We start from the raw sequence: 24,734 nt of genomic DNA, 5'->3' as shown, positions 1-24,734 counted from the left end.
GCAGAGGACTTCAGGGTATCTTTGATACAAAGATCGGTGCGCGTGACAGGAGTTTCTGATTTCTCGCTCTCTTTCCTTTCCTTTCTTCCCCAACCCCCTGGCTGTTTATTCACACACAATCAGGAGTTAATTATTCATCCGTGGCTTTTCGCCTGTCCTACCCGGCCGCGTGAATCGAGGGGGAGAGGAAGGGGTTGGGGGGCAAAACGAAGAACTGAAGAGGCTTCCCTGGCTGACGGCCGAGAATCCTGCGCCCAGCGACTGTGAGAGCACGGGAGGATTGCAGGTGCACCGCTCTCCCTCTCTCTCTCTCTCGCGCTGTCGCTCTCCCTCTCTCGCGCTCTCTCTCTCCCGCGTAATTATGCCACTTGTTTTGAACACAGGACCGTGCTCGTCAATGAAGTAACTTTGTTTTTTTTAACAAAAAGAAAATAACTGAGTTTTAAAAAAAACACACACACACAAAAAAAAAAATATTGTTAACTGTTCTGTGTATATAGTTTTAATTCCACGAACTTTTCTGTCTTTTCTTTGGGGGGGGACAGTTAGAAAGAAAAACCCCTTCGTGTCCCCCCTCTCCTTCTCCATCTTCTCTTTCCTCATTCCCCCCCCCCCCCCCGAGCTTGTAGAGGCGGGGAGAGCGTGGTGGGTCTGGAAATGCAGCGAGACCCCCCCTCCGCCCCCAAACCCCCAAGCAGTGTAACCAGCTGTCCCACCAAATCGGGGGGGGTTTAGTAGTTGACTCATTCGAACACTCAGGCTGAAGAAACCACAGCCCCCCCCCCCCCCCCCCCCCGGGCCAATCCTCACTCGAATCCCACTCACAATTGATTTTTACTCAGGGCTTCCACTTCTTGGGGGAGGTGAGGGGGAGAGAGAGAGGAAGAAAATGGGGGCAGTCTCAATTGATATGACCCCGCCCCCCCCCCCCCCCCAATGGCGGGATGATGGGGATCTCCGTCTGTCCCGACCTAACCAAAGCAGACTGAATTGGGGGTGCGGGAGAGAGAGAGAGAGGGGACTGAAGGTTTCCTGGAAATATATTCGTGGGCACAGGCAGCCCAGTGAGCATTAAAGAGCCAGCGCGTGCACACTTAAAGGACAGCCTTTGGATGAATTGGCAGCTCTCCTGCCCCCTCTGCTTCCAGTCGATCTATATTTTGTTATTTCTTTGCCTGTTTTAAAGGCATATCTTCATACACTAAACTTTAAACTGTAATGGTCGTGAGAGGAGGTCGGAAGGGAAGGGGGAGGGTTGGGAAGGTCAAGAGAACTCGTTTTTAATCCGGGTTAACTTCGATCAGTGGCGAACTGGGTCCAAGACCGTCTCGCGTCTCCAAACAACCCTGCCGAAGTGGTCAAATTACGTCCCACTCTTTTCTGCCCCCCAATCGTGCTGTGGTCAAACTATTTGCCCGACTCGTCACTCGCAGGCGCCTCGGTCTGTCACTCTCTTGTTCCATCAGTTTATTACTGTACAGTGACTGGTATCAGCTGAAGGAGGGGCCAGATCAAGCTCCCTCTTTCTCCCCCCCCCACTCCTTCTCTTCCCCTCTTCCCCCCCCCCCCCCGCCACAGATTCTCTTGACTACATTTGTAATTATATTTTGCGTGTAATTAATTTGTTATAACTATTTGTTTTTTTTTTCTTTTTGTTTCTGGGTTTCTTTTGGGCCCCACTAGAAATAAAAGTTTAGAGATGTGTTTAAAAATAAAAAAAATTTCATGTACTGTGTCTTTTTACCTCCTCACTAACATCCCCCTCCACCCCGCCCCCCCCCCCCCCACCCAATGAAATGTCTGACTTACGAGCGGGTCAGTGGACGCCCGGGCTCCGAGGGGAATGCCGGAGGCAGTGAACAGCCAGCGGAGAGACACTCGGGCTTTTCAGCCTTGAAAGGAGGTGAGCAAGAGGTTATTTAACACAGGTCTACCAGCCGGTGAACGGCTCGCAAAAGGGTGGATGGAGCCAGAACGTGGCTTCAAATTAACCGAAGACAGTCGGAGAACTTGGGGAGATCAAAACTAGAGGTTGTAAAATATAAAATGGTCGCTAATAAATCCAGCAAGGAATTCAGGAGACACTTCTTCACCCAGAGAGCGGTGAGAATGTGGAACTCGCTCCCACATGGAGTACTTGAGGTGAATAGAATCGATGGATTTAAGGGGAAGCTCGATAAACACATGAGGGAGAAAGGAATAGAAGGATATGCTGACAGGGCAAGATGAAGTAGGGAGGGAGGAGGCTCGTGCGGAGCACGAACACCGGTGCGTGGTGAGGGCGTGCTGCACTGTTGGAGAGGCCGTCTTGCGGGTGAGACGTTACATCCAGGCCCTGTCTGCAGGGTGGATGTAAAAGATTGGGCCAAGTGGCCTGTTTCTGTGCTCTAAAGTACTTTTTGAATCATAGAAAGGTCACAGTACAGAAGGAGGCCATTTGGCCCATCGAGTCCGTGCCAGCTCTCTGCAAGAGCAATCCAGCTAGTCTCACTCCCCCCGCCCGTATCCCGGTAGCCCTGCAAATTCTGTACTTTTAAATACTCATCCGGTTCCCTTGTGAAGGCCACGATTGGATCTGCCTCCACCGCCCCCTTGGGCAGTGCGTTCCGGATCCTAACCACACTCGCTGTGTAAGAAAAGTTTTGGGACATCCTAAGGGCGTGAATTGTGTTTTTTTTTTGTATGGTGATGGGCAAATAGAGACACAGATGACTGTGTATTTTTCTTCAGCTGTATGTGATCTTTTTACTTGGTGCAAGGCATCAGTACATTTGCTGAATTCTAGTGATGGGCAAGTGCTGCTTTATTGAGTGCAATGGAACTGCAGTAAGCTGTGCTGCAGGCTCCACAGTATTCAGAAGTAAAACCAAGGCAGCTGCACTACCAAATTAAAAGAACTTTCTGGAGGCAGAATTGCATATTTTACTAATATATTATAAATGGAAAAAAAAAACAGCATTAGACAAAGTAGTTTTATATTAATTACATATTTAAGCATCTGGCTGTTATAGAGAACTAGTACTTGGTCGAAATGGTTACTTTTCATTCTTGTCCAGCTCACTGGCCGTGTGACGAAGTGGGTTTGTCAATGTTATACTCAAGGTAAGGCATGGGGTACTTTCCATTTCAGGCAGCCAGGGTCAGCAGGTATAGGTTAGATAGAGTAAAGCTCCTTCGACACTATCCCATCAAACACTCCCAGGGCAGGTACAGGGTTGGATACAGAGTAAAGCTCCTTCGACACTATCCCATCAAACACTCCCAGGGCAGGTACAGGGTTGGATACAGAGTAAAGCTCCTTCGACACTATCCCATCAAACACTCCCAGGGCAGGTACAGGGTTGGATACAGAGTAAAGCTCCCTCTACACTGTCCCATCAAACACTCCCAGGGCAGGTACAGGGTTAGATACAGAGTAAAGCTCCCTCGACACTGTCCCATCAAACACTCCCAGGGCAGGTACAGCACAGGTTAGATACAGAGTAAAGCTCCCTCTACACTGTCCCATCAAACACTCCCAGGGCAGGTACAGGGTTAGATACAGAGTAAAGCTCCCTCTACACTGTCCCATCAAACACTCCCCGGGCAGGTACAGGGTTAGATACAGAGTAAAGCTCCCTCTACACTGTCCCATCAAACACTCCCAGGGCAGGTACAGGGTTAGATACAGAGTAAAGCTCCCTCTACACTGTCCCATCAAACACTCCCCGGGCAGGTACAGGGTTAGATACAGAGTAAAGCTCCCTCTACACTGTCCCATCAAACACTCCCAGGGCAGGTACAGGGTTAGATACAGAGTAAAGCTCCCTCTACACTGTCCCATCAATCACTCCCACACTCGCTCGCCCCCCCCCCCCCCCCCCCGTGTCAGCCTCAGCGCAGTGGGTAGCACTCTCGTCTGAGTCAGAAAGTTGTGGGTTGAAGTCTCACTCCAGAAACTTGAGCACATAATCCAAGCTGCCGTAAAAAGATGCCACGGCCACTATTGGAAGAAGAGCAGGGGAGGTCTCTCCAGGGTCCTGGGGCCGATACTTATCCCTCAACCAACATCACTAGTAAAAGAGCTGATCTGGTCATTTACGCATTGCTATTTGTGGGACTTTGCTGTGGGCAAATTGGCTGCTGCATTTACAACATTGACTGTACCTTTGGGACGTCCTGAGGTCAGGAAAGGTGCTGTAGAAATGCAAATTTTTTACATTACTTATTCTAACTTTCTTATCCCAGCACTGACCTTTTGAGCTCCAGCAGAATCTTAGTGAGGGGAATGCCGACACTTGGCTTCAGCTATCCCAAGGGAGTACGAGAAAAAAACTCTCGCTACCACAATCGTAGCCAGCAGGCGGTGACTAGGAGCAGATAAATGGTTGGGGGGGGCGGGGAGAGGAGAAAATAAAATCTCTTCGGAGGGTGGGTGAGGAAGAAACCTGGAGACCGTCAGAGAGCTGGGCCGGTGATGAAGACGTAGATTCTGGCGATGAATTTGGTGGCGGTGCCCTGGCGGATTAGGGTCATTTCCACGTCCAGCAGGAAGTCCTTGGGCTGGCGCGGTGGCAGCTGCAGGTAGACGAAGCCCGTGTAGTTATTGAGCCGGCGGGTGCTGAAGTACATGCCCTCGTTGCCCTCGACGATGCTCAGCAGGATGTTGTCCCCCGCGTAGACCGGGGCGGGGCTGATGCGGAAGATGTTGGCCGGCACCCGGATGTTGGTGGGGAAGCTGAGCTGGTAGTAGGTGATCCTCTGCGGCACCGTCTGGCACTCGACGTAATCCTGGCACGACAGTCTCTCGCAGCGGCTGCCCGGGGCAAACAGAAACAGATGGGGCAAAGCGTGAGCGACAGCAGCGTCTATTGCCCACCACTGTGGCGGCCGAGGTGGTGGGACTTACGGCAGGACGCATAGCTAACAGTCTACAGAGTCTATTTAAAAAGAGTCTACCACCTGGAGGAATCTGAACTCGTAACTGAAACTACTCCCAATAAAAGCAGGGTGATTTCCTCCATGAAAATGCAGCGAGTGGAGGATAGCTACAGCAGTGACTGACAGAGGAATTACCCCAATAAACTCCATTCTGGCCAGGAACATGCAGCCTTTGAGTCTGAAAGTGGTGGGTTCGAGTCCCACTCCAGAATCTCGAGCCCCCATAATCCAGGTCGCCACTCCCAGCGCCGATACTGAGGGAGCGCTGCACCGCCGCCTTTCGGCTGAGACGTTAAAAACTGAGTCACCGCCCGCCCTCTCGGCTGGGGGATTCAGGCCCCAGCGTAGAAAGGCAGAGGCGCAGGGATGAAGTACCAGACAGGAGGAGGAGGAGGAGATGGGAGAAGAGCCCGTGAATGAATTCAAACAAAGGATTTTATTGACAGACGTAATGGGCTCCCGTTCGAACGTACCCACTTTGATTCCACTAACTTGGCTCAGTTGGTTTCGGTCTCACCTGCATCAGATGCTCGAGTTTGAGCCCTACTCCGGGACGTGAGCCTGTAATCTAGGTTGACGCTGCAGTGCCATGCTGAGGGAGCGCTGCACTGTCGGAGGTACCGTCTTTTGGCTGAGATAACAACTTTCTGATGAGACGCTAAACCGAGGCCCCCGTATGCCTGTTCCGGTGGATGTTAAGCATCCCACGGAATTACACAGTATTTACAGCACAGAAACAGGCCATTCGGCCCAACAGGTCCATGCCAGAGATTATGCTCCACACGAGCCTCCTCCCCCTTTACTTCATCTCAGCATATCCTCCTATTCCTTTCTCCTTCATGTACTTATCTAGCTTCCCACCACTGGAAGAGCAGGGAGTTTTCTGTTGTCCGGGCCAACATTCTCCTCTCTTCCCACCCCCTCAGCCAACAGCACTAAAAAAAAAATTAAGTGGTCAGTTTATCTCATTTTTGCTTGTGGGATCTTGCTGTGTGTAAAATGGTTGCCACATTTGGCTCGATCAGAACCATCACTGCTGTTCAAAGTGATTGAAGCACTCTACCATAAACTGAAGCCCTTTCTTTCGCAGTTCACTAACTGCCCCCAAATCTGGATTACGAGGCAGGGGGGGGGGGGGGGTGCGAGAGTCCCGGATTGTTTGGGGCTTCCTAGAGAGCAACGATCGACCCCAAGTCAAAGAAACATAATCTCAGGAAGAGAACAACGCCCATCGACGAAAAGGTTACTTACCTCTGCGCCGTTCTCCTGTAGTTTGCGGGGCAGTCGAAGGAGAGACACTTAAATCCACCCTGAATGTTGAAGCAGGTCTCGGTCGTCGTGCAGTTGTGAGTTCCCAATGCGCATTCGTCAAGATCTAGTAAATAAAGTGAGAGCGACTCAACACTCGCATTCTCTCCTTTCCCCCCCCCCTCTTCAGGAGCACGAATTTTGCCCAGCGCCGAGCCGCAGACAAAGCACTCGCTGCCCACGTCCCGAGAATGAACATTTACCTCTACAGTTCCTTCCATTGGGTGAAAGGGCGTAACCCTCCTCGGGACAAACACAATTGAAGGATCCTGGAGAGTTAACACAGTGATAGGCACAAAGAGTCGAGGCGGTCAGAGAGCACTCGTCAATATCTGCGCGAGAAAGGGAGAGAGACCAGTCACATTCCATCGTACAGGCAAGCTGGAGCAGATGCGAAACACGGCACCTCAGGTAAAATTCATCTTGCCCCTACCGCACCCCCCTCCCGCCTGTAGATAGGGCCGCCAAACCTCCAGGGTGTTCCTGGAATCTTCTGGAGTTGAAGATCAAGCTCCAGGACACTGCTGCGAACAACACCCGGGAGAAAAATCATAGTTGGGGGGGGTGTGAAAAAACTAGCAAAATTATTTATTTATTTCCTTTGAACGCTTTTGCCTGACTAGTTATAAAAACGTCGGAGATGGGGGAGAGGAATTAGGCAGTCGACTGACGATCATCCACCATCCAAAAGGGTGATGAAGAATCGGCCGCGGGGAAGGCCGAGCATCGCGAGGATGGACATGTCGGGCGACCAATGGTGGAGGCGGGCGGTCCGAGGCTGAAACCTCGAGGAACACGTCCGACCAGAGTTGGCGACGCCGCCTGAAGAGGAGGATGCTTGCTGGGGTACAGTCCACAGGCTGTGCCCACCTTCCTGTGGCCCTCCCTTCTTAACGTGCGGTGCCAGGCAGCGAGTGGTCAGTCGGCTATTTGGTCATGGTGGCTCAGTAACTCTTCCCAGCTGCCACAAGCTTGGAGAATCTCAAAACAGGATAGCTGCCAAAAAAAAACTACCAAGAGGGGAGGGTCTGGGGGGGTCTCACCTTCACAGGTAGTCCTGTCCAACTGGCTGAGGGTGTACCCGTGTCGGCAGTAACATTGGAACGATCCGTACACGTTGGCACAGTCCTGGCTGCAGGGACTGGTCTCGCATTCATTAACATCTGTGTGCGTGTCGGGGGAGAAGAGAACAAGACATTCAGTGTTCAAGATCAAAGAGTCAACCTTACCGTCAGAACAGGGAGATTCCCCTCACCGAGCACCACCCTGAGCTCTCAACCAAACAACCAGAGACCACTGTCCCCAGTCACCCTCCCACTCTCAGAGAGGCTCCTGTCCCCAGTCACCCTCCCACCCTCAGAGAGGCTCCTGTCCCCAGTCACCCTCTCACCCTCAGAGAGGCTCCTGTCCCCAGTCACCCTCCCACCCTCAGAGAGGCTCCTGTCCCCAGTCACCCTCTCACCCTCAGAGAGGCTCCTGTCCCCAGTCACCCTCCCACCCTCAGAGAGGCTCCTGTCCCCAGTCACCCTCCCACCCTCAGAGAGGCTCCTGTCCCCAGTCACCCTCTCACCCTCAGAGAGGCTCCTGTCCCCAGTCACCCTCCCACCCTCAGAGAGGCTCCTGTCCCCAGTCACCCTCTCACCCTCAGAGAGGCTCCTGTCCCCAGTCACCCTCCCACCCTCAGAGAGGCTCCTGTCCCCAGTCACCCTCCCACCCTCAGAGAGGCTCCTGTCCCCAGTCACCCTCTCACCCTCAGAGAGGCTCCTGTCCCCAGTCACCCTCCCACCCTCAGAGAGGCTCCTGTCCCCAGTCACCCTCCCACCCTCAGAGGCTCCTGTCCCCAGTCACCCTCAGAGAGGCTCCTGTCCCAGTCACCCTGAGAGAGGCTCCTGTCCCCAGTCACCCTCAGAGAGGCTCCTGTCCCCAGTCACCCTCAGAGAGGCTCCTGTCCCCAGTCACCCTCAGAGAGGCTCCTGTCCCCAGTCACCCTCAGAGAGGCTCCTGTCCCAGTCACCCTGAGAGAGGCTCCTGTCCCCAGTCACCCTCAGAGAGGCTCCTGTCCCCAGTCACCCTCAGAGAGGCTCCTGTCCCCAGTCACCCTCAGAGAGGCTCCTGTCCCCAGTCACCCTCAGAGAGGCTCCTGTCCCCAGTCACCCTCAGAGAGGCTCCTGTCCCCAGTCACCCTCTCACCCTCAGAGAGGCTCCTGTCCCCAGTCACCCTCCCACCCTCAGAGAGGCTCCTGTCCCCAGTCACCCTCCCACCCTCAGAGGCTCCTGTCCCCAGTCACCCTCAGAGAGGCTCCTGTCCCCAGTCACCCTCAGAGAGGCTCCTGTCCCCAGTCACCCTCTCACCCTCAGAGAGGCTCCTGTCCCCAGTCACCCTCCCACCCTCAGAGAGGCTCCTGTCCCCAGTCACCCTCCCACCCTCAGAGAGGCTCCTGTCCCCAGTCACCCTCTCACCCTCAGAGAGGCTCCTGTCCCCAGTCACCCTCCCACCCTCAGAGAGGCTCCTGTCCCCAGTCACCCTCCCACCCTCAGAGGCTCCTGTCCCCAGTCACCCTCAGAGAGGCTCCTGTCCCAGTCACCCTGAGAGAGGCTCCTGTCCCCAGTCACCCTCAGAGAGGCTCCTGTCCCCAGTCACCCTCAGAGAGGCTCCTGTCCCCAGTCACCCTCAGAGAGGCTCCTGTCCCCAGTCACCCTCAGAGAGGCTCCTGTCCCCAGTCACCCTCAGAGAGGCTCCTGTCCCCAGTCACCCTCTCACCCTCAGAGAGGCTCCTGTCCCCAGTCACCCTCCCACCCTCAGAGAGGCTCCTGTCCCCAGTCACCCTCCCACCCTCAGAGGCTCCTGTCCCCAGTCACCCTCAGAGAGGCTCCTGTCCCCAGTCACCCTCAGAGAGGCTTCTGTCCCCAGTCACCCTCAGAGAGGCTTCTGTCCCCAGTCACCCTCAGAGAGGCTCCTGTCCCCAGTCAGCCTCAGAGAGGCTCCTGTCCCCAGTCACCCTCCCACTCTCAGAGAGGCTCCTGTCCCCAGTCACCCTCCCACCCTGAGAGAGGCTCCTGTCCCCAGTCACCCTCTCACCCTCAGAGAGGCTCCTGTCCCCAGTCACCCTCCCACTCTCAGAGAGGCTCCTGTCCCCAGTCACCCTCCCACCCTGAGAGAGGCTCCTGTCCCCAGTCACCCTCCCACCCTGAGAGAGGCTCCTGTCCCCAGTCACCCTCCCACCCTCAGAGAGGCTCCTGTCCCCAGTCACCCTCCCACCCTCAGAGAGACTCCTGTCCCCAGTCACCCTCAGAGAGGCTCCTGTCCCCAGTCACCCTCAGAGAGGCTCCTGTCCCCAGTCACCCTCAGAGAGGCTCCTGTCCCCAGTGACCCTCAGAGAGGCTCCTGTCCCCAGTCACCCTCAGAGAGGCTCCTGTCCCCAGTCACCCTCAGAGAGGCTCCTGTCCCCAGTCACCCTCAGAGAGGCTCCTGTCCCCAGTCACCCTCAGAGAGGCTCCTGTCCCCAGTCACCCTCAGAGAGGCTCCTGTCCCCAGTCACCCTCAGAGAGGCTCCTGTCCCCAGTCACCCTCAGAGAGGCTCCTGTCCCCAGTCACCCTCCCACCCTCAGAGAGACTCCTGTCCCCAGTCACCCTCCCACCCTCAGAGAGGCTCCTGTCCCCAGTCACCCTCTCACCCTCAGAGAGGCTCCTGTCCCCAGTCACCCTCCCACCCTCAGAGAGGCTCCTGTCCCCAGTCACCCTCCCACCCTCAGAGAGGCTCCTGTCCCCAGTCACCCTCCCACCCTCAGAGAGGCTCCTGTCCCCAGTCACCCTCCCACCCTCAGAGAGGCTCCTGTCCCCAGTCACCCTCTCACCCTGAGAGAGGCTCCTGTCCCCAGTCACCCTCTCACCCTGAGAGAGGCTCCTGTCCCCAGTCACCCTCCCACCCTCAGAGAGGCTCCTGTCCCCAGTCACCCTCCCACCCTCAGAGAGGCTCCTGTCCCCAGTCACCCTCCCACCCTCAGAGAGGCTCCTGTCCCCAGTCACCCTCCCACCCTCAGAGAGGCTCCTGTCCCCAGTCACCCTCCCACCCTGAGAGAGGCTCCTGTCCCCAGTCACCCTGAGAGAGGCTCCTGTCCCCAGTCACCCTGAGAGAAGCTCCTGTCCCCAGTCACCCTGAGAGAGGCTCCTGTCCCCAGTCACCCTGAGAGAAGCTCCTGTCCCCAGTCACCCTGAGAGAGGCTCCTGTCCCCAGTCACCCTCAGAGAGGCTCCTGTCCCCAGTCACCCTCAGAGAGGCTCCTGTCCCCAGTCACCCTGAGAGAGGCTCCTGTCCCCAGTCACCCTGAGAGAGGCTCCTGTCCCCAGTCACCCTCAGAGAGGCTCCTGTCCCCAGTCACCCTCAGAGAGGCTCCTGTCCCCAGTCACCCTCAGAGAGGCTCCTGTCCCCAGTCACCCTCAGAGAGGCTCCTGTCCCCAGTCACCCTCAGAGAGGCTCCTGTCCCCAGTCACCCTCCCACCGATAGACTCCTGTCCCCATTCACCCTCCCACCCTCAGAGAAGCTCCTGTCTCCAGTCACCCACTGATAGACTCCTGTCCCCATTCACCCTCAGAGAGACTCCTGTCCCCAGTTACCCTCCCCGCTCTGTGCTTGGGGCTCAATCCCATGATAACCCACCGTGGGAGCACCTTTCCATTAAACATTAAGAAGCGACAATTACCTTCACAGTTCCGGCCATCCTCTGTGAGCCTGAACCCGGCCCTGCAGGTGCAGTGATACGAACCGGGAGAGTTCTCGCACTTCTGGGCGCAGATTCGCCCTGCGTATCGCCGGCACTCATCGATGTCTGTTGGGGCACAGTGAGCAAGTGGGAGGGTTAACCGGCAGGCAACTGGCACCGGCAGAGAGAGAACATCAGGAACAGGAGGAGGCCATTCAGCACCTCGAGCCTCCCATTCAACTGATCTGTATCTTAATCTAATTTTAAGGTTATGCTCTCCCTTGTTCTGGACTTCCCTCCGCCAGAGGAAATAGTTTCTCTCTCTCTACCCTATCACCTCCTTTAATCATCTTACACACCTCAATCAGTTCATACAGCACAGAAGGAGGCCATTCGGCCCCTTAATCTTCTGTACTCGAGGGAACACAAGAAGCGACAGTGCTGGGAGTCTCGATTTCAACACGGAGGGAGGAGAGGGGTGTGGGGCAGAGTGCAGAAGAGTTCAGGGGAGGGTAGGAGTGGGTCATAGGTAAGGTAAGAGACGACCAGTAGACAGTAATTACCATACCTACACAAGTCTTGCTGAAGGGGTCCATCCGGTACCCCTGCCGACAATCGCACCGAAAGCTCCCAGGGACGTTACGGCAGATCTGCTCACTGTCGCAGCGGTGAGTCCCAGTCTGGCACTCGTCGATATCTGCACGCGAGAGAGAGAGAGAGAGAGAGAGACAACAGCTTCGGTCCCCTGTAGCTCACGCAGGAGGAGAGGGAGAAGCAACAAAGTGAACTTCAAAACAGACGCAGACCGCTCCCGGGTGTCTCGTCAGTCCACCAGGGGGTGGGAGCACTGTGACCAGGCTGATCCCTGGGCTCTGCTGCCTTGGCTGTTCTCAGTCAAGGGGCTGACGATGGAGGCATGTTGGCTTCAGCCTCTCCTGGATTGAGGAAGGTGGGGGGGGGGGCGGGAGTCTGCTCCTGTATGGCCATGCAGTGGCGCCCAGCCAGAACGGGCACGTGTGTGAGTGCGTGTGAGCGTTCACATTTGGTGAGGAACGCAGGAATTGCTAGACGAGGCCGTCTACCATCGCGCGATACAACCATAATGGAGTACTTGTCATCAAGATTGAAGCCCATGGAATAAAAGGGGCAGTAGCAGCATAGATACAGAACTGACTAAGTGACAGGAAACAGAGAGCAGTGAACGGTTGTTTTTCGGACCGGAGGGAGGTGTACAGTGGTGTTCCCCAGGGGTCGGTGCTGGGACCACTGCTTTTCTTGATATATATCAATGATTTGGACTTGGGTGTACAGGGCACAATTTCCAAATTTACGAATGACACAAAACTTGGAAGTGTAGTGAACAGTGAGGAGGATTGTGATAGACTTCAAGAGGATAGAGACAGTCTGGTGGAATGGGCGGACACGTGGTAGATTAAATTTAACACAGAAAAATGCAAGGTGATACATTTCAGTAGGAAGAATGAGGAGAGGCAATATAAACTAGAGGGCACGATTCCAAAAGGGTTACAGGAACAGAGAGATCTGGGGGTATATGTTCACAAATCATTAAAGGTGGCAGGGCAGGTTGAGAAAGTGGTTAAAAAAGCATACAGGATCCCGAGAGGCACAGAGTACAAAAGCATGAAAGTTACGATGAACCTTTATAAAACACTGGTTCGGCCACAACTGGAGTATTGTGTCCAGTTCTGGGCACCGCACTTTAGGAAAGATGTGAAGGCCTTAGAGAGGGTGCAGAAGAGATTTACTAGAATGATTCCAGGGATGAGGGACTTTAGTTCCGTGGATAGACTGGAGAAGCTGGGGTTGTTCTCCTCGGAACAGAGAAGGTTGAGAGGAGATTTGATCGAGGTGTTCAAAATCATGAAGGGTCCAGACAGAGTAGATAGAGAGAAACTGTTCCCATTGGCGGAAGGGTCAAGAACCAGAGGACACAGATTTAAGGTGATTGGCAAAAGACCCAAAGGTGACATGAGGAAAAACTTTTTTTTGAACACAGCGAGTGGTTAGGATCTGGAACACACTGCCCGAGGGGGTGGTGGAGGCAGATTCAATCATGGCCTTCAAAAGGGAACTGGATAAGGACTTGAAAGGAAAAAAAGTGCAGGACTACGGGGAGAGTGGGACTGGCTGGATTGCTCTTGCGTAGAGCCGGCACGGACTCGATGGGCCGAATGGCCTCCTTCCATGCTGTAACCTTTCTATGGGTGTGGACAGGATGGGTCTTGGCTGCGATGATCTCCCCTGCAATGCGAATGCCCACCGTCCGGGCTCAAGCAGGCGAGGAACCAGATCTGCCACCCACCCCCCACCCCCGCAACCTTAGCCCCGGCAAGTCAGCGGCTTCAGAGGAGGCAGGGAGAAGGGAAGGGAAGTTATCCGACCCGTCAGGAATGTCCCTCCACGACGTTGGGTTTCACCGCGATCTTACCGACACACCGTGCGTTGTCCTCACTTGGGGCGTATCCCCTGCCACAGCTGATGATGTTCCTGTGGCAGCTGTAGGAGCCGATGGTGTTGATGCAGTTAAAGCCCGTAGCACAAGGCTGGCTGAGGGTCACACATTCATTAGTGTCTGTCAAAAACAGAAGCAGTATCTGTTATTCTATATATAGACCCCCCTCCCCGAACCCCTCGATTACATTCCAGTCTGTAACTCACTCCCGGGTATCTGTTATTCTATATATAAACCCCCCCTCCCCGAACCCCTCGATTACATTCCAGTCTGTAACTCACTCCCGGGTATCTGTTATTCTATATATAAACCCCCTGAACCCCTCGATTAGATTCCAGTCTGTAACTCACTCTCGGGTATCTGTTATTCTATATATAAACCCCCCGAACCCCTCGATTAGATTCCAGTCTGTAACTCACTCCCGGGTATCTGTTATTCTGTCCACTTCTGATTCCATTGCCGTGATTATATTTTTAATTATCTTTCCATTACTCTGGTGCTTAAGAGCAGTTATTGACTCCCCTTCCTCTGATTTGATCCACTCTGGCCACACTCGCCCCACCTCCCTCTCACCCCCTGCAACAGAAGGGAAAGTCCGATTCAGGCCACACCTACCGACACAGCTCCCTCGAGTGTCGAGAGTTAGCCCAGGTCCGCACTCCGCCCTGGGGCGACAGAGGAAAGAGCCGGGGGTGTTCTGACAGATTAAGTTGGGGCTGCAGCGGTCGGACCTATCTTGGCATTCATCGACATCTGTTCAAAGACAAGAGTGGCGCAGGTGAAGTGATAGCGAAAAGGGCACAGGAGCCCATCGGCCTCAAACCATTCATTCGCAGAGGCGACGCTGGACAATACAAGCCTGTTTCAGCTCATTCAACAAGCACTGGGAGCAAGAATTCATTAAAATCTTGAGACACATACCTGCCCGCTGACTGGTGTCTCTCAGTCCTCTCTCTCAGGGAGATATCTGTACACTGACTGGTGTCTCTCAGTCCCCTCTCTCTCAGGGAGATATCTGTACACTGACTGGTGTCTCTCAGTCCCTCTCTCTCAGGGAGATATCTGTACACTGACTGGTGTCTCTCAGTCCCTCTCTCTCAGGGAGATATCTGTACACTGACTGGTGTCTCTCAGTCCCTCTCTCTCAGGGAGATATCTGTACACTGACTGGCATCTCTGAGTCCCTCTCAGGGAGATATCTGTACACTGACTGGAGTCTCACAGTCCCCCTCTCTCTCAGGGAGATATCTGTACACTGACTGGTGTCTCACAGTCCCCCTCTCTCTCAGGGAGATATCTGTACACTGACTGGTGTCTCTCAGACCCTCTCTCTCAGGGAGATATCTGTACACTGACTGGAGTCTCTCAGTCCCCTCTCTCTCAGGGAGATATCTGTACACTGACTGGTGCCTCTCAGTCCCTCTCTCAGGGAGATATCTGTACACTGGCTGGTATTTCTCAGTCCCTCTCTCGGGGAGATATCAGTACACTGGCTGGGGTCTCAGTCTTTTTCAGGGAGATATCAGTCCTTTCTGGTTGCTATTTCATGGTTTGTCTTGCCAGTGATACACCTGGGATCAGTGTTACTCATTTTCAATGAGAAACAAACTTGAGTTTTTTTTGTGGTTCTGTTGCACTGTGAGGCTAATTCAAACCTTACCGACACAGGTTCCTTGCTCGTTCATTGAGTAGCCCTCCTCACAGAGCTCCATGCTGTGAGCACAACGGAAGGAACCGTCCAGGTTGATGCACCATTGCTGGCGGGAGCAGTTGTGATTTCCAGTTACACACTCATTAACATCTGTAACGAGAGAGTGAGAGAGACATAGAGAGAGATAGAGGGGAACAGAGGGAGAGAGAGAGACAGAGACACGGAGAGAATCATGGAGGGAAAGGGATAGAGAAAATGTGCAGAGGGGGGAGAGGGAGCGACAGAATGGGGTGGGGGAAGGGAGAGGAGGAGAGAGACAAACGGAGGGACAGAGAGCGAAAGAGGGTTACATGAAGGGGGAGAAAGAGGGGACGGAGAGAGGTAGGAAACAGGATTGATGGAGAGAGAAGCAGATGGAGCAAGAGAGATGCATGGAGGCACAGAGAGCAGTGTAAAGAGGGGGAAATGGAAAGAGAGAGGGGGAGAGTCAGTCAGACAAAGAGACAAAACAATAGATAGAGGGAGCCAGAATTATTTTTGTCAAAATCAATACTGAAATTGTAACAGTACACCATGCGGAATATCGCAATCAGCACGTACAGTACACGAAAGAAACCACAGTTACAGTTCAGAATAAGGAACATATTACCATTTACTCCTGACACTGGCTGTGTTGGAAGGTGTTCCCCCAGCAGTAATTACCTTCACAGGACCTGCCATCGTGCATCAGCTGATATCCCGATAAGCAGGAACATACGACAGACCTTCCCTCACCCGTACACACCTGCGAGCAGGGGTTGTCACCTGAGCCCAAACAGATAACATCCGGTGAGAGAGGTGGGGGGGGGGGGGAGAAAAAAAAGACACAAAACCGACTGATGCTGATGAAACGCTCTCCCTGTCGCCCACTTATTGATTCACCTCCTCTCCTCTCCTACTGGCCGGGGCTCAGTGGGGTCTCCCTCTCTCCCGTCTCGGAGTCGGAAGGCCGTGGGGTTCGAGCCCCCACCCCAGAGACTCGAGCCCCGTAATCCGCGTAACCCCCGACGCTCCCCCCCCCCCCCTCCCCGGTACCGCGCTGTCGGAGGGGCCGTCTTTCGGCTGAGACGTCGGACCGAGGCTCTCGGGTGCAGGTAGAAGATCCCACGGCCGTTTGGAAGGGGGGGGGGGGGGGGGGAGTTCTCCCCGGTGTCCTGGGACCAATATCGATCCCTCAACCATCCTCACTAAAAAAAAAAAAAAAAAATCTGGTCATTTATCATATTGCTGTTTGTGGGATCTTGCTGTGCACCAACTGGCTGCCGCGTTTCCCGACATTACGACAGCGACCACACTTCAAAAAGCGGCTGCGAAGCGCTTCGGGACGTCCTGAGGTGGTGAAAGACGCCGGAGAAGTGGGAGTTCTTCCTTATGCTGACTTGATTTTAGCAACAGCTCTTTCTGAAACCTCCTGGCTCTCGAGTTTCAACCAGGAAAAAGCAGCGAGAGAGAGAGAGAGAACTGCACAGGCAAACAGGCGTCACTTGAGGGACCGAACTGTAGGCTCGCACGTGGGCCCCCGCCCCCCCCGCCTACCCCGAGCCAACTCCACGCAGGCCAGGGCTGGAGATTCTTTACGGCTGAGTGCCCCCCCTGTGAGCTGAGCGACCGAGAGGGGAACCTCGTCCCCTGGCAGCGCAAATGCAGCTCAGCGTGACGGGCGACCTACCTTTGCAGCGATCCTCCACTTCCGATGGCGAGGCCTGCGCCGGGTTCCTTCGACCGTCCTCCCCTCCTTCTCCTTCTCCTTCTCCTCCCTCTTCTGCTTCTGCTTCTGCCGGGGTCACAGGGAAGAGTTCAACCGGTGGGACGTACGCGCGTGCGAGCTGGAGACATCGAGGGCGGTCTCTCTGCACACAGCACGAGACCCCCTCTCCCCCCCCCCCCCACCGCCCAAAGCAGGCCGAACCCTGGGCTTACACGGTCACTTATCCTCCGTCCCCAACTTGCCGGGGTGGGGGGGGTGGGGGCAGCCCTTCCTGGAAGATCACAGTGAGTCCGTGCAGGTGGTGCCTACACGAGTCGAACAGCATGATCAGGCCCCACACAACAACTCAAGGTCACCCCAGTCTCCTGACCCACCCCGACCGTTCCTGCCAGCTGCTCGTCATGGAATGATACAGCACTGACGGAGGCCATTCGGCCCATCGTGCCGATGTTGGCTCTTTGAACGAGCTCTCCAATTAGTCCCACGCCCCCCCGCTCTTTCCCCGTAGCCGCTGCAAATTTTTCCTGTTCAACTATTTATCCAATTTGAAAGTTGTTATTGAATTGTCTTAAATCTGTGTGTCCTCTGGTTACCGACCCTCCTGCCACTGGAAACAGTTTCTCCTTATTTACTCCATCAAAACCCCTCATATCCGTTCATCAATCTAATTCCCTCAGGCCTATTCATCCCCGGTCGCTGCCTCCCTGCTCACCATGGTTGGCTGGTGCCTTGTGGTAGTGCAGGCACCCTATGCCCACCCAGTCCTATCCCCACCCTGCCCCACGCCCACCCAAGTCCTATCCCCACCCTGCCCCACGCCCACCCAGTCCTATCCCCACCCTGCCCCACGCCCACCCAGTCCTATCCCCACCCTGCCCCACGCCCACCCAAGTCCTATCCCCACCCTGCCCCACGCCCACCCAGTCCTATCCCCACCCTGCCCCACGCCCACCCAGTCCTATCCCCACCCTGCCCCACGCCCACCCAAGTCCTATCCCCACCCTGCCCCACGCCCACCCAAGTCCTATCCCCACCCTGCCCCACGCCCACCCAAGTCCTATCCCCACCCTACCCCACGCCCACCCAGTCCTATCCCCACCCTGCCCCACGCCCACCCAAGTCCTATCCCCACCCTGCCCCACGCCCACCCAGTCCTATCCCCACCCTGCCCCACGCCCACCCAGTCCTTACTGGGATCCCGCAATGGAAAGTGCGCCATCCCTCCCGCCCTCACCGGCAGTGACTCACCCGTGGACGCCGTCTCTTGTGGGCGCCTCGGCTCGCGGCGATTGCTGGAGGACGAGGGGAGGTGGTTGTCCGTCTCCCTGCAGCACGCGGCGGAGACCTGTCCGCAGGCGTGTCCGAGGGGCGGGATCTGATCGCACGCCACCCCTTGGCTCCGGGCCTGAAGTCCCAGCGAGCAACACTTACAGCAACGCTGAAATTTAAAACAATAAGAGGAAGACGGGTGTCAAACGCAGGGTGTATCCTCTCCATCGCTAAGACCGCCCGTCTCCGCCCCCCGCCTCAGCTCATCTGCTGCTGAGACCCTCATCCGTGCCTTTTGTTACCTCCAGACTCGACCATTTCAATGCTCTCCCGGCCGGCCTCCCATCTTCCGTAAACTTGAGCTCATCCAAAGCTCTGCTGCCCCCGTATCCTGGTCCTGTTCACTCATCACCCCCTGTGCTCGCTGACCTGCATTGGCTCCCGGTCTGGCAACACTTGAAGTTAAAATTCTCATCCTCACGGTCAAACCCCTCCATGGCCCTCGCCCTCCCTCCCTATCTCTGTGACCTCCTCCAGCCCTACGACCCTCCGAGATCTCTGCGCTCCTCCAATTCCGGCCTCTTGTCCATCCCCGAATGGCTCCACCGTTGGCGGCCGCGTCTTCAGCTGCCTGGGCCCTAAGCTCTGGAATTCCCTCCCTCAACCTTTCTCTGCTCCTTTAAGACGCTCCTTAAAACCTCCCTCTTTGACCAAGCATTTGGTCACCTGTCCTAATGTCTCCTTCTGTGGCTCGGTGTCTGATTTTGTTTGATAATCGCTCCTGTGAAGCGCCTTGGGACGTTTTACTACGTTAAAGGCGCTATATAAATGCAACTCGTTGCTGCTGTATGAAGGAAAGGCTCCACCCTCCCCGGTCTGTGCCAAGTAAGCTCACACCAGGCCAAGGCAGTTTCTCCAGCGCCTTTCACCACCTCAGGACGTCCCAAAGCTCTTCACAGCCAATGAAGTACTTTTTGAAGTGTAGACACTGCTGTAATGTAGGGAACGCGGCAGCCAATTCGCGCACAGCAAGATCCCACAAACAGCAATGAGATAAACGACCAGATAATCTGGGTTTTTTTTAGTGATGTTGGTTGAGGGATAAATATTGGCCCCAGGACTCCGGGGGGAGAACTCCCCCCTCCCCCTGATCTCGTTCCAATAGTGGCCGTGGGATCTTTTTACACATTTTGTGTTCGTGTTTCTGGAGTGGGGTCTTGAACCCACGACCTTCTGACTCAGAGGTGAGAGTGACACCCTCTGAGCTCAGGCTGACAGCGAGAGAAAAATTCAGCCAGGGGATCCCGCTTGCTCCCCAGCGACTCCTGTCGGCATATGTGTGTGTGTGTGTGTGTGTGTTGCTGGGCGAATCTAATATCCTTCTGGGGCCTCCTGCCAGCAGTCACCCGTCCTCACAGCAATGGGTCGATAATGGCGGCTGCAATACCCACAATCCTCTGCGCTCTGGAAACCACCCTATACGTTTACTGCAAGGTTTCCCTGGGCTGGTTGCGGCCTTGATGTTTGCAAAACTTTGTTGCGACTCGGGCCGGAAACTGTGGTTCAGTGGGGTCTCGCACTCGCCTCTGAGTCAGAAGGCTTTGGGGGTTCGAGCCCCCACCCCCACTCCAGAGACTTGAGCACAGAATCCAGGCCGGCACTCCCCCGGGGCAGTGCTGCACTGTCGGAGGTGCCGTCTTTCGGGTGCGAAACTAACCGAGGGCCCCCCGTCTGCCCCTCTCAGTTGGATGTAAAAGATCCCACCGCCATTATAAGAAGAAGAAGTGGAGCAGGGGGGAGTTCACCCCCAGGGTCCTGGGGCCAACATTTATCCCTCAACCAACAACAGATCATCCGGTCGTTTATCTCGTTGCTGTTTGCGGGATCTTGCTGTGCGCAAATTGGCTGCCGCGTTTCCCCTACATTACAACACTTCAAAAAAAACTACTTCGTTGGCAGTAAGGCGCTTTGGGACGTCCTGAGGTTGTGAAAGGCGCAGTAGAAATGCAAGTCCTTTTTCTATCAGGAAGGTCGAGTAAAACTTACTCTGGTGATTCCGGTGCTACGAACACGTGATAATCAGAAAGTGGCGCACATTACACTCCCTCCTCTCTTTCCCTCCCTCCCCCCACGCCCCCCCCGGGTTGCTCGCCGCAGTCTCCAGGAGATTAATCCTCCATTTCGGGAGACTCCAGGACAATCCGGGAGGGTTGGCATCGGTACTACGTATCTCCCCGAGATTCTCTCGGGGCAGCTCGTACTGTCACGTAGACAGGAACGCGGGGGAGACAACGACCAGTCTCTCTGCCTCTGGGAGGTCGCAGGGCCCCCCCCCCCGTGTCAGCTTCGACCCCCCGTACGTGCAAACGGCAGGTTAGAGAAGGGAGCGCGAGGGGTGGGGGGGGCGTGCGGGGGCTTCACCGCTTCACCTTAAACACGTCCGCTCCGCAAGCGTCGTTCGCCTCCAGCGTGCAGAAGCCGCCTCGGTTTGCCGCGTCGATGCCCGACTGGCATCTCGTCTCCTCCAGCGTGGACAGGCAGCACTGCTCCTGCAGCTCCCTGGGGGAAACGATCACAGAAATATCCCACGGTGTGCGTTAAAATCAAATGAATCAGGAGGTAAGTAAGTGCTGGGGAATGGACCCAGTGTCAGCATCACTCCCAGGGCACGTGTACACACAGTCAGTCTGACACACACACACACACACACACAGTCAGTCTGACACACACACGCACACACACACACAGTCAGTCTGACACACACAGTCAGTCAGTCTGACACACACACACACACACACACAGTCAGTCAGTCTGACACACACACACACACACACAGTCAGTCTGACACACACACACACACACACAGTCAGTCTGACACACACACAGTCAGTCTGACACACACACACAGTCAGTCTGACACACACACACACACACACACACAGTCAGTCTGACACACACACACACACACAGTCAGTCTGACACACACACACACACAGTCAGTCTGACACACACACACACACACAGTCAGTCTGACACACACACACAGTCAGTCTGACACACACACACACAGTCAGTCTGACACACACACACACAGTCAGTCTGACACACACACACACAGTCAGTCTGACACACACACACACAGTCAGTCTGACACACACACACACAGTCAGTCTGACACACACACACACAGTCAGTCTGACACATACAGTCAGTCTGACACACACACAGTCAGTCTGACACACACACAGTCAGTCTGACACACACACAGTCAGTCTGACACACACACACAGTCAGTCTGACACACACACACACAGTCAGTCTGACACACACACACAGTCAGTCTGACACACACACACACAGTCAGTCTGACACACACACACACAGTCAGTCTGACACACACACACAGTCAGTCTGACACACACACACAGTCAGTCTGACACACACACACAGTCAGTCTGACACACACACACAGTCAGTCTGACACACACACACAGTCAGTCTGACACACACACACAGTCAGTCTGACACACACACACACACAGTCAGTCTGACACACACACACAGTCAGTCTGACACACACACACAGTCAGTCTGACACACACACACACACAGTCAGTCTGACACACACACACACACACACACACACAGTCAGTCTGACACACACACACACACAGTCAGTCTGACACACACACACACACACAGTCAGTCTGACACACACACACACAGTCAGTCTGACACACACACACAGTCAGTCTGACACACACACACACAGTCAGTCTGACACACACACACACAGTCAGTCTGACACACACACACAGTCAGTCTGACACACACACACACAGTCAGTCTGACACACACACACACAGTCAGTCTGACACACACACACACAGTCAGTCTGACACACACACACACAGTCAGTCTGACACACACACACACAGTCAGTCTGACACACACACACACAGTCAGTCTGACACACACACACACACACAGTCAGTCTGACACACACACACACACAGTCAGTCTGACACACACACACACAGTCAGTCTGACACACACACACACAGTCAGTCTGACACACACACACACACAGTCAGTCTGACACACACACACAGTCAGTCTGACACACACACACAGTCAGTCTGACACACACACACAGTCAGTCTGACACACACACACACACAGTCAGTCTGACACACACACACACACAGTCAGTCTGACACACACACACACAGTCAGTCTGACACACACACACACAGTCAGTCTGACACACACACACACAGTCAGTCTGACACATACAGTCAGTCTGACACACACACAGTCAGTCTGACACACACACACAGTCAGTCTGACACACACACACACAGTCAGTCTGACACACACACACACAGTCAGTCTGACACACACACACAGTCAGTCTGACACACACACACAGTCAGTCTGACACACACACACAGTCAGTCTGACACACACACACAGTCAGTCTGACACACACACACACACAGTCAGTCTGACACACACACACAGTCAGTCTGACACACACACACACAGTCAGTCTGACACACACACACACACACACACACACACAGTCAGTCTGACACACACACACACACACAGTCAGTCTGACACACACACACACAGTCAGTCTGACACACACACACACAGTCAGTCTGACACACACACACACAGTCAGTCTGACACACACACACAGTCAGTCTGACACACACACACACAGTCAGTCTGACACACACACACACAGTCAGTCTGACACACACACACACAGTCAGTCTGACACACACACACACAGTCAGTCTGACACACACACACACAGTCAGTCTGACACACACACACACAGTCAGTCTGACACACACACACACAGTCAGTCTGACACACACACACACAGTCAGTCTGACACACACACACAGTCAGTCTGACACACACACACACAGTCAGTCTGACACACACACACACAGTCAGTCTGACACACACACACACAGTCAGTCTGACACACACACACACAGTCAGTCTGACACACACACACACAGTCAGTCTGACACACACACACAGTCAGTCTGACACACACACACACAGTCAGTCTGACACACACACACACAGTCAGTCTGACACACACACACAGTCAGTCTGACACACACACACCAGTCAGTCTGACACACACACACACACCAGTCAGTCTGACACACACACACACACCAGTCAGTCTGACACACACACACACAGTCAGTCTGACACACACACACACAGTCAGTCTGACACACACACACAGTCAGTCTGACACACACACACACACAGTCAGTCTGACACACACACACACACACACAGTCAGTCTGACACACACACACACACACAGTCAGTCTGACACACACACACCAGTCAGTCTGACACACACACACACACCAGTCAGTCTGACACACACACACACACACACAGTCAGTCTGACACACACACACACAGTCAGTCTGACACACACACACAGTCAGTCTGACACACACACACCAGTCAGTCTGACACACACACACACACCAGTCAGTCTGACACACACACACACACCAGTCAGTCTGACACACACACACACAGTCAGTCTGACACACACACACACAGTCAGTCTGACACACACACACACACACAGTCAGTCTGACACACACACACACACACACACAGTCAGTCTGACACACACACACACACACACAGTCAGTCTGACACACACACACCAGTCAGTCTGACACACACACACACACCAGTCAGTCTGACACACACACACAGTCAGTCTGACACACACACACACAGTCAGTCTGACACACACACACACAGTCAGTCTGACACACACACACAGTCAGTCTGACACACACACACACAGTCAGTCTGACACACACACACACACACACACACAGTCAGTCTGACACACACACACACACAGTCAGTCTGACACACACACACACAGTCAGTCTGACACACACACACAGTCAGTCTGACACACACACACACAGTCAGTCTGACACACACACACACAGTCAGTCTGACACACACACACAGTCAGTCTGACACACACACACCAGTCAGTCTGACACACACACACACACCAGTCAGTCTGACACACACACACACACCAGTCAGTCTGACACACACACACACAGTCAGTCTGACACACACACACACAGTCAGTCTGACACACACACACAGTCAGTCTGACACACACACACACACACAGTCAGTCTGACACACACACACCAGTCAGTCTGACACACACACACACACCAGTCAGTCTGACACACACACACACACACACAGTCAGTCTGACACACACACACACAGTCAGTCTGACACACACACACAGTCAGTCTGACACACACACACACAGTCAGTCTGACACACACACACACACCAGTCAGTCTGACACACACACACACACCAGTCAGTCTGACACACACACACACAGTCAGTCTGACACACACACACACAGTCAGTCTGACACACACACACAGTCAGTCTGACACACACACACAGTCAGTCTGACACACACACACACACACACAGTCAGTCTGACACACACACACCAGTCAGTCTGACACACACACACACACCAGTCAGTCTGACACACACACACAGTCAGTCTGACACACACACACACAGTCAGTCTGACACACACACAC

General features: G+C 54.4%; 1 protein-coding gene across 4 annotated transcripts in view; it reads right to left on the bottom strand.

The window, feature by feature from the left end:
* Positions 1–3,851: 3,851 nt before the first annotated feature.
* LOC137306814 (fibulin-1-like) overlaps positions 3,852–24,734 on the bottom strand; it is a 53,425-nt gene continuing 32,542 nt past the window's right edge. For 2 of the 4 annotated variants that reach the window (XM_067976205.1, XM_067976204.1), the window contains 13 exons: positions 20,499–20,628; positions 18,049–18,238; positions 16,762–16,866; positions 15,756–15,857; positions 15,063–15,203; positions 14,018–14,155; positions 13,379–13,522; positions 11,498–11,626; positions 10,930–11,055; positions 7,272–7,391; positions 6,432–6,560; positions 6,172–6,295; positions 3,852–4,795 (listed from right to left, as the gene is read on the bottom strand). In XM_067976205.1, coding sequence (XP_067832306.1) covers positions 4,438–4,795; positions 6,172–6,295; positions 6,432–6,560; positions 7,272–7,391; positions 10,930–11,055; positions 11,498–11,626; positions 13,379–13,522; positions 14,018–14,155; positions 15,063–15,203; positions 15,756–15,857; positions 16,762–16,866; positions 18,049–18,238; positions 20,499–20,628 — 1,936 coding nt within the window. In that variant the 3' untranslated portion in view covers positions 3,852–4,437. The remainder of the gene's footprint in view (positions 4,796–6,171; positions 6,296–6,431; positions 6,561–7,271; positions 7,392–10,929; positions 11,056–11,497; positions 11,627–13,378; positions 13,523–14,017; positions 14,156–15,062; positions 15,204–15,755; positions 15,858–16,761; positions 16,867–18,048; positions 18,239–20,498; positions 20,629–24,734) is intronic. The other 2 variants (XM_067976207.1, XM_067976206.1) reach the window with 2 other exon arrangements.

The sequence above is a fragment of the Heptranchias perlo genome, chromosome 45 (assembly GCF_035084215.1).
Source record: "Heptranchias perlo isolate sHepPer1 chromosome 45, sHepPer1.hap1, whole genome shotgun sequence".
Classification (NCBI taxonomy): Eukaryota; Metazoa; Chordata; class Chondrichthyes; order Hexanchiformes; family Hexanchidae; genus Heptranchias; species Heptranchias perlo.
The sequence above is the reverse complement of the archived record's forward strand: the minus strand, read 5'-3'. Positions and strand labels throughout refer to the sequence as shown.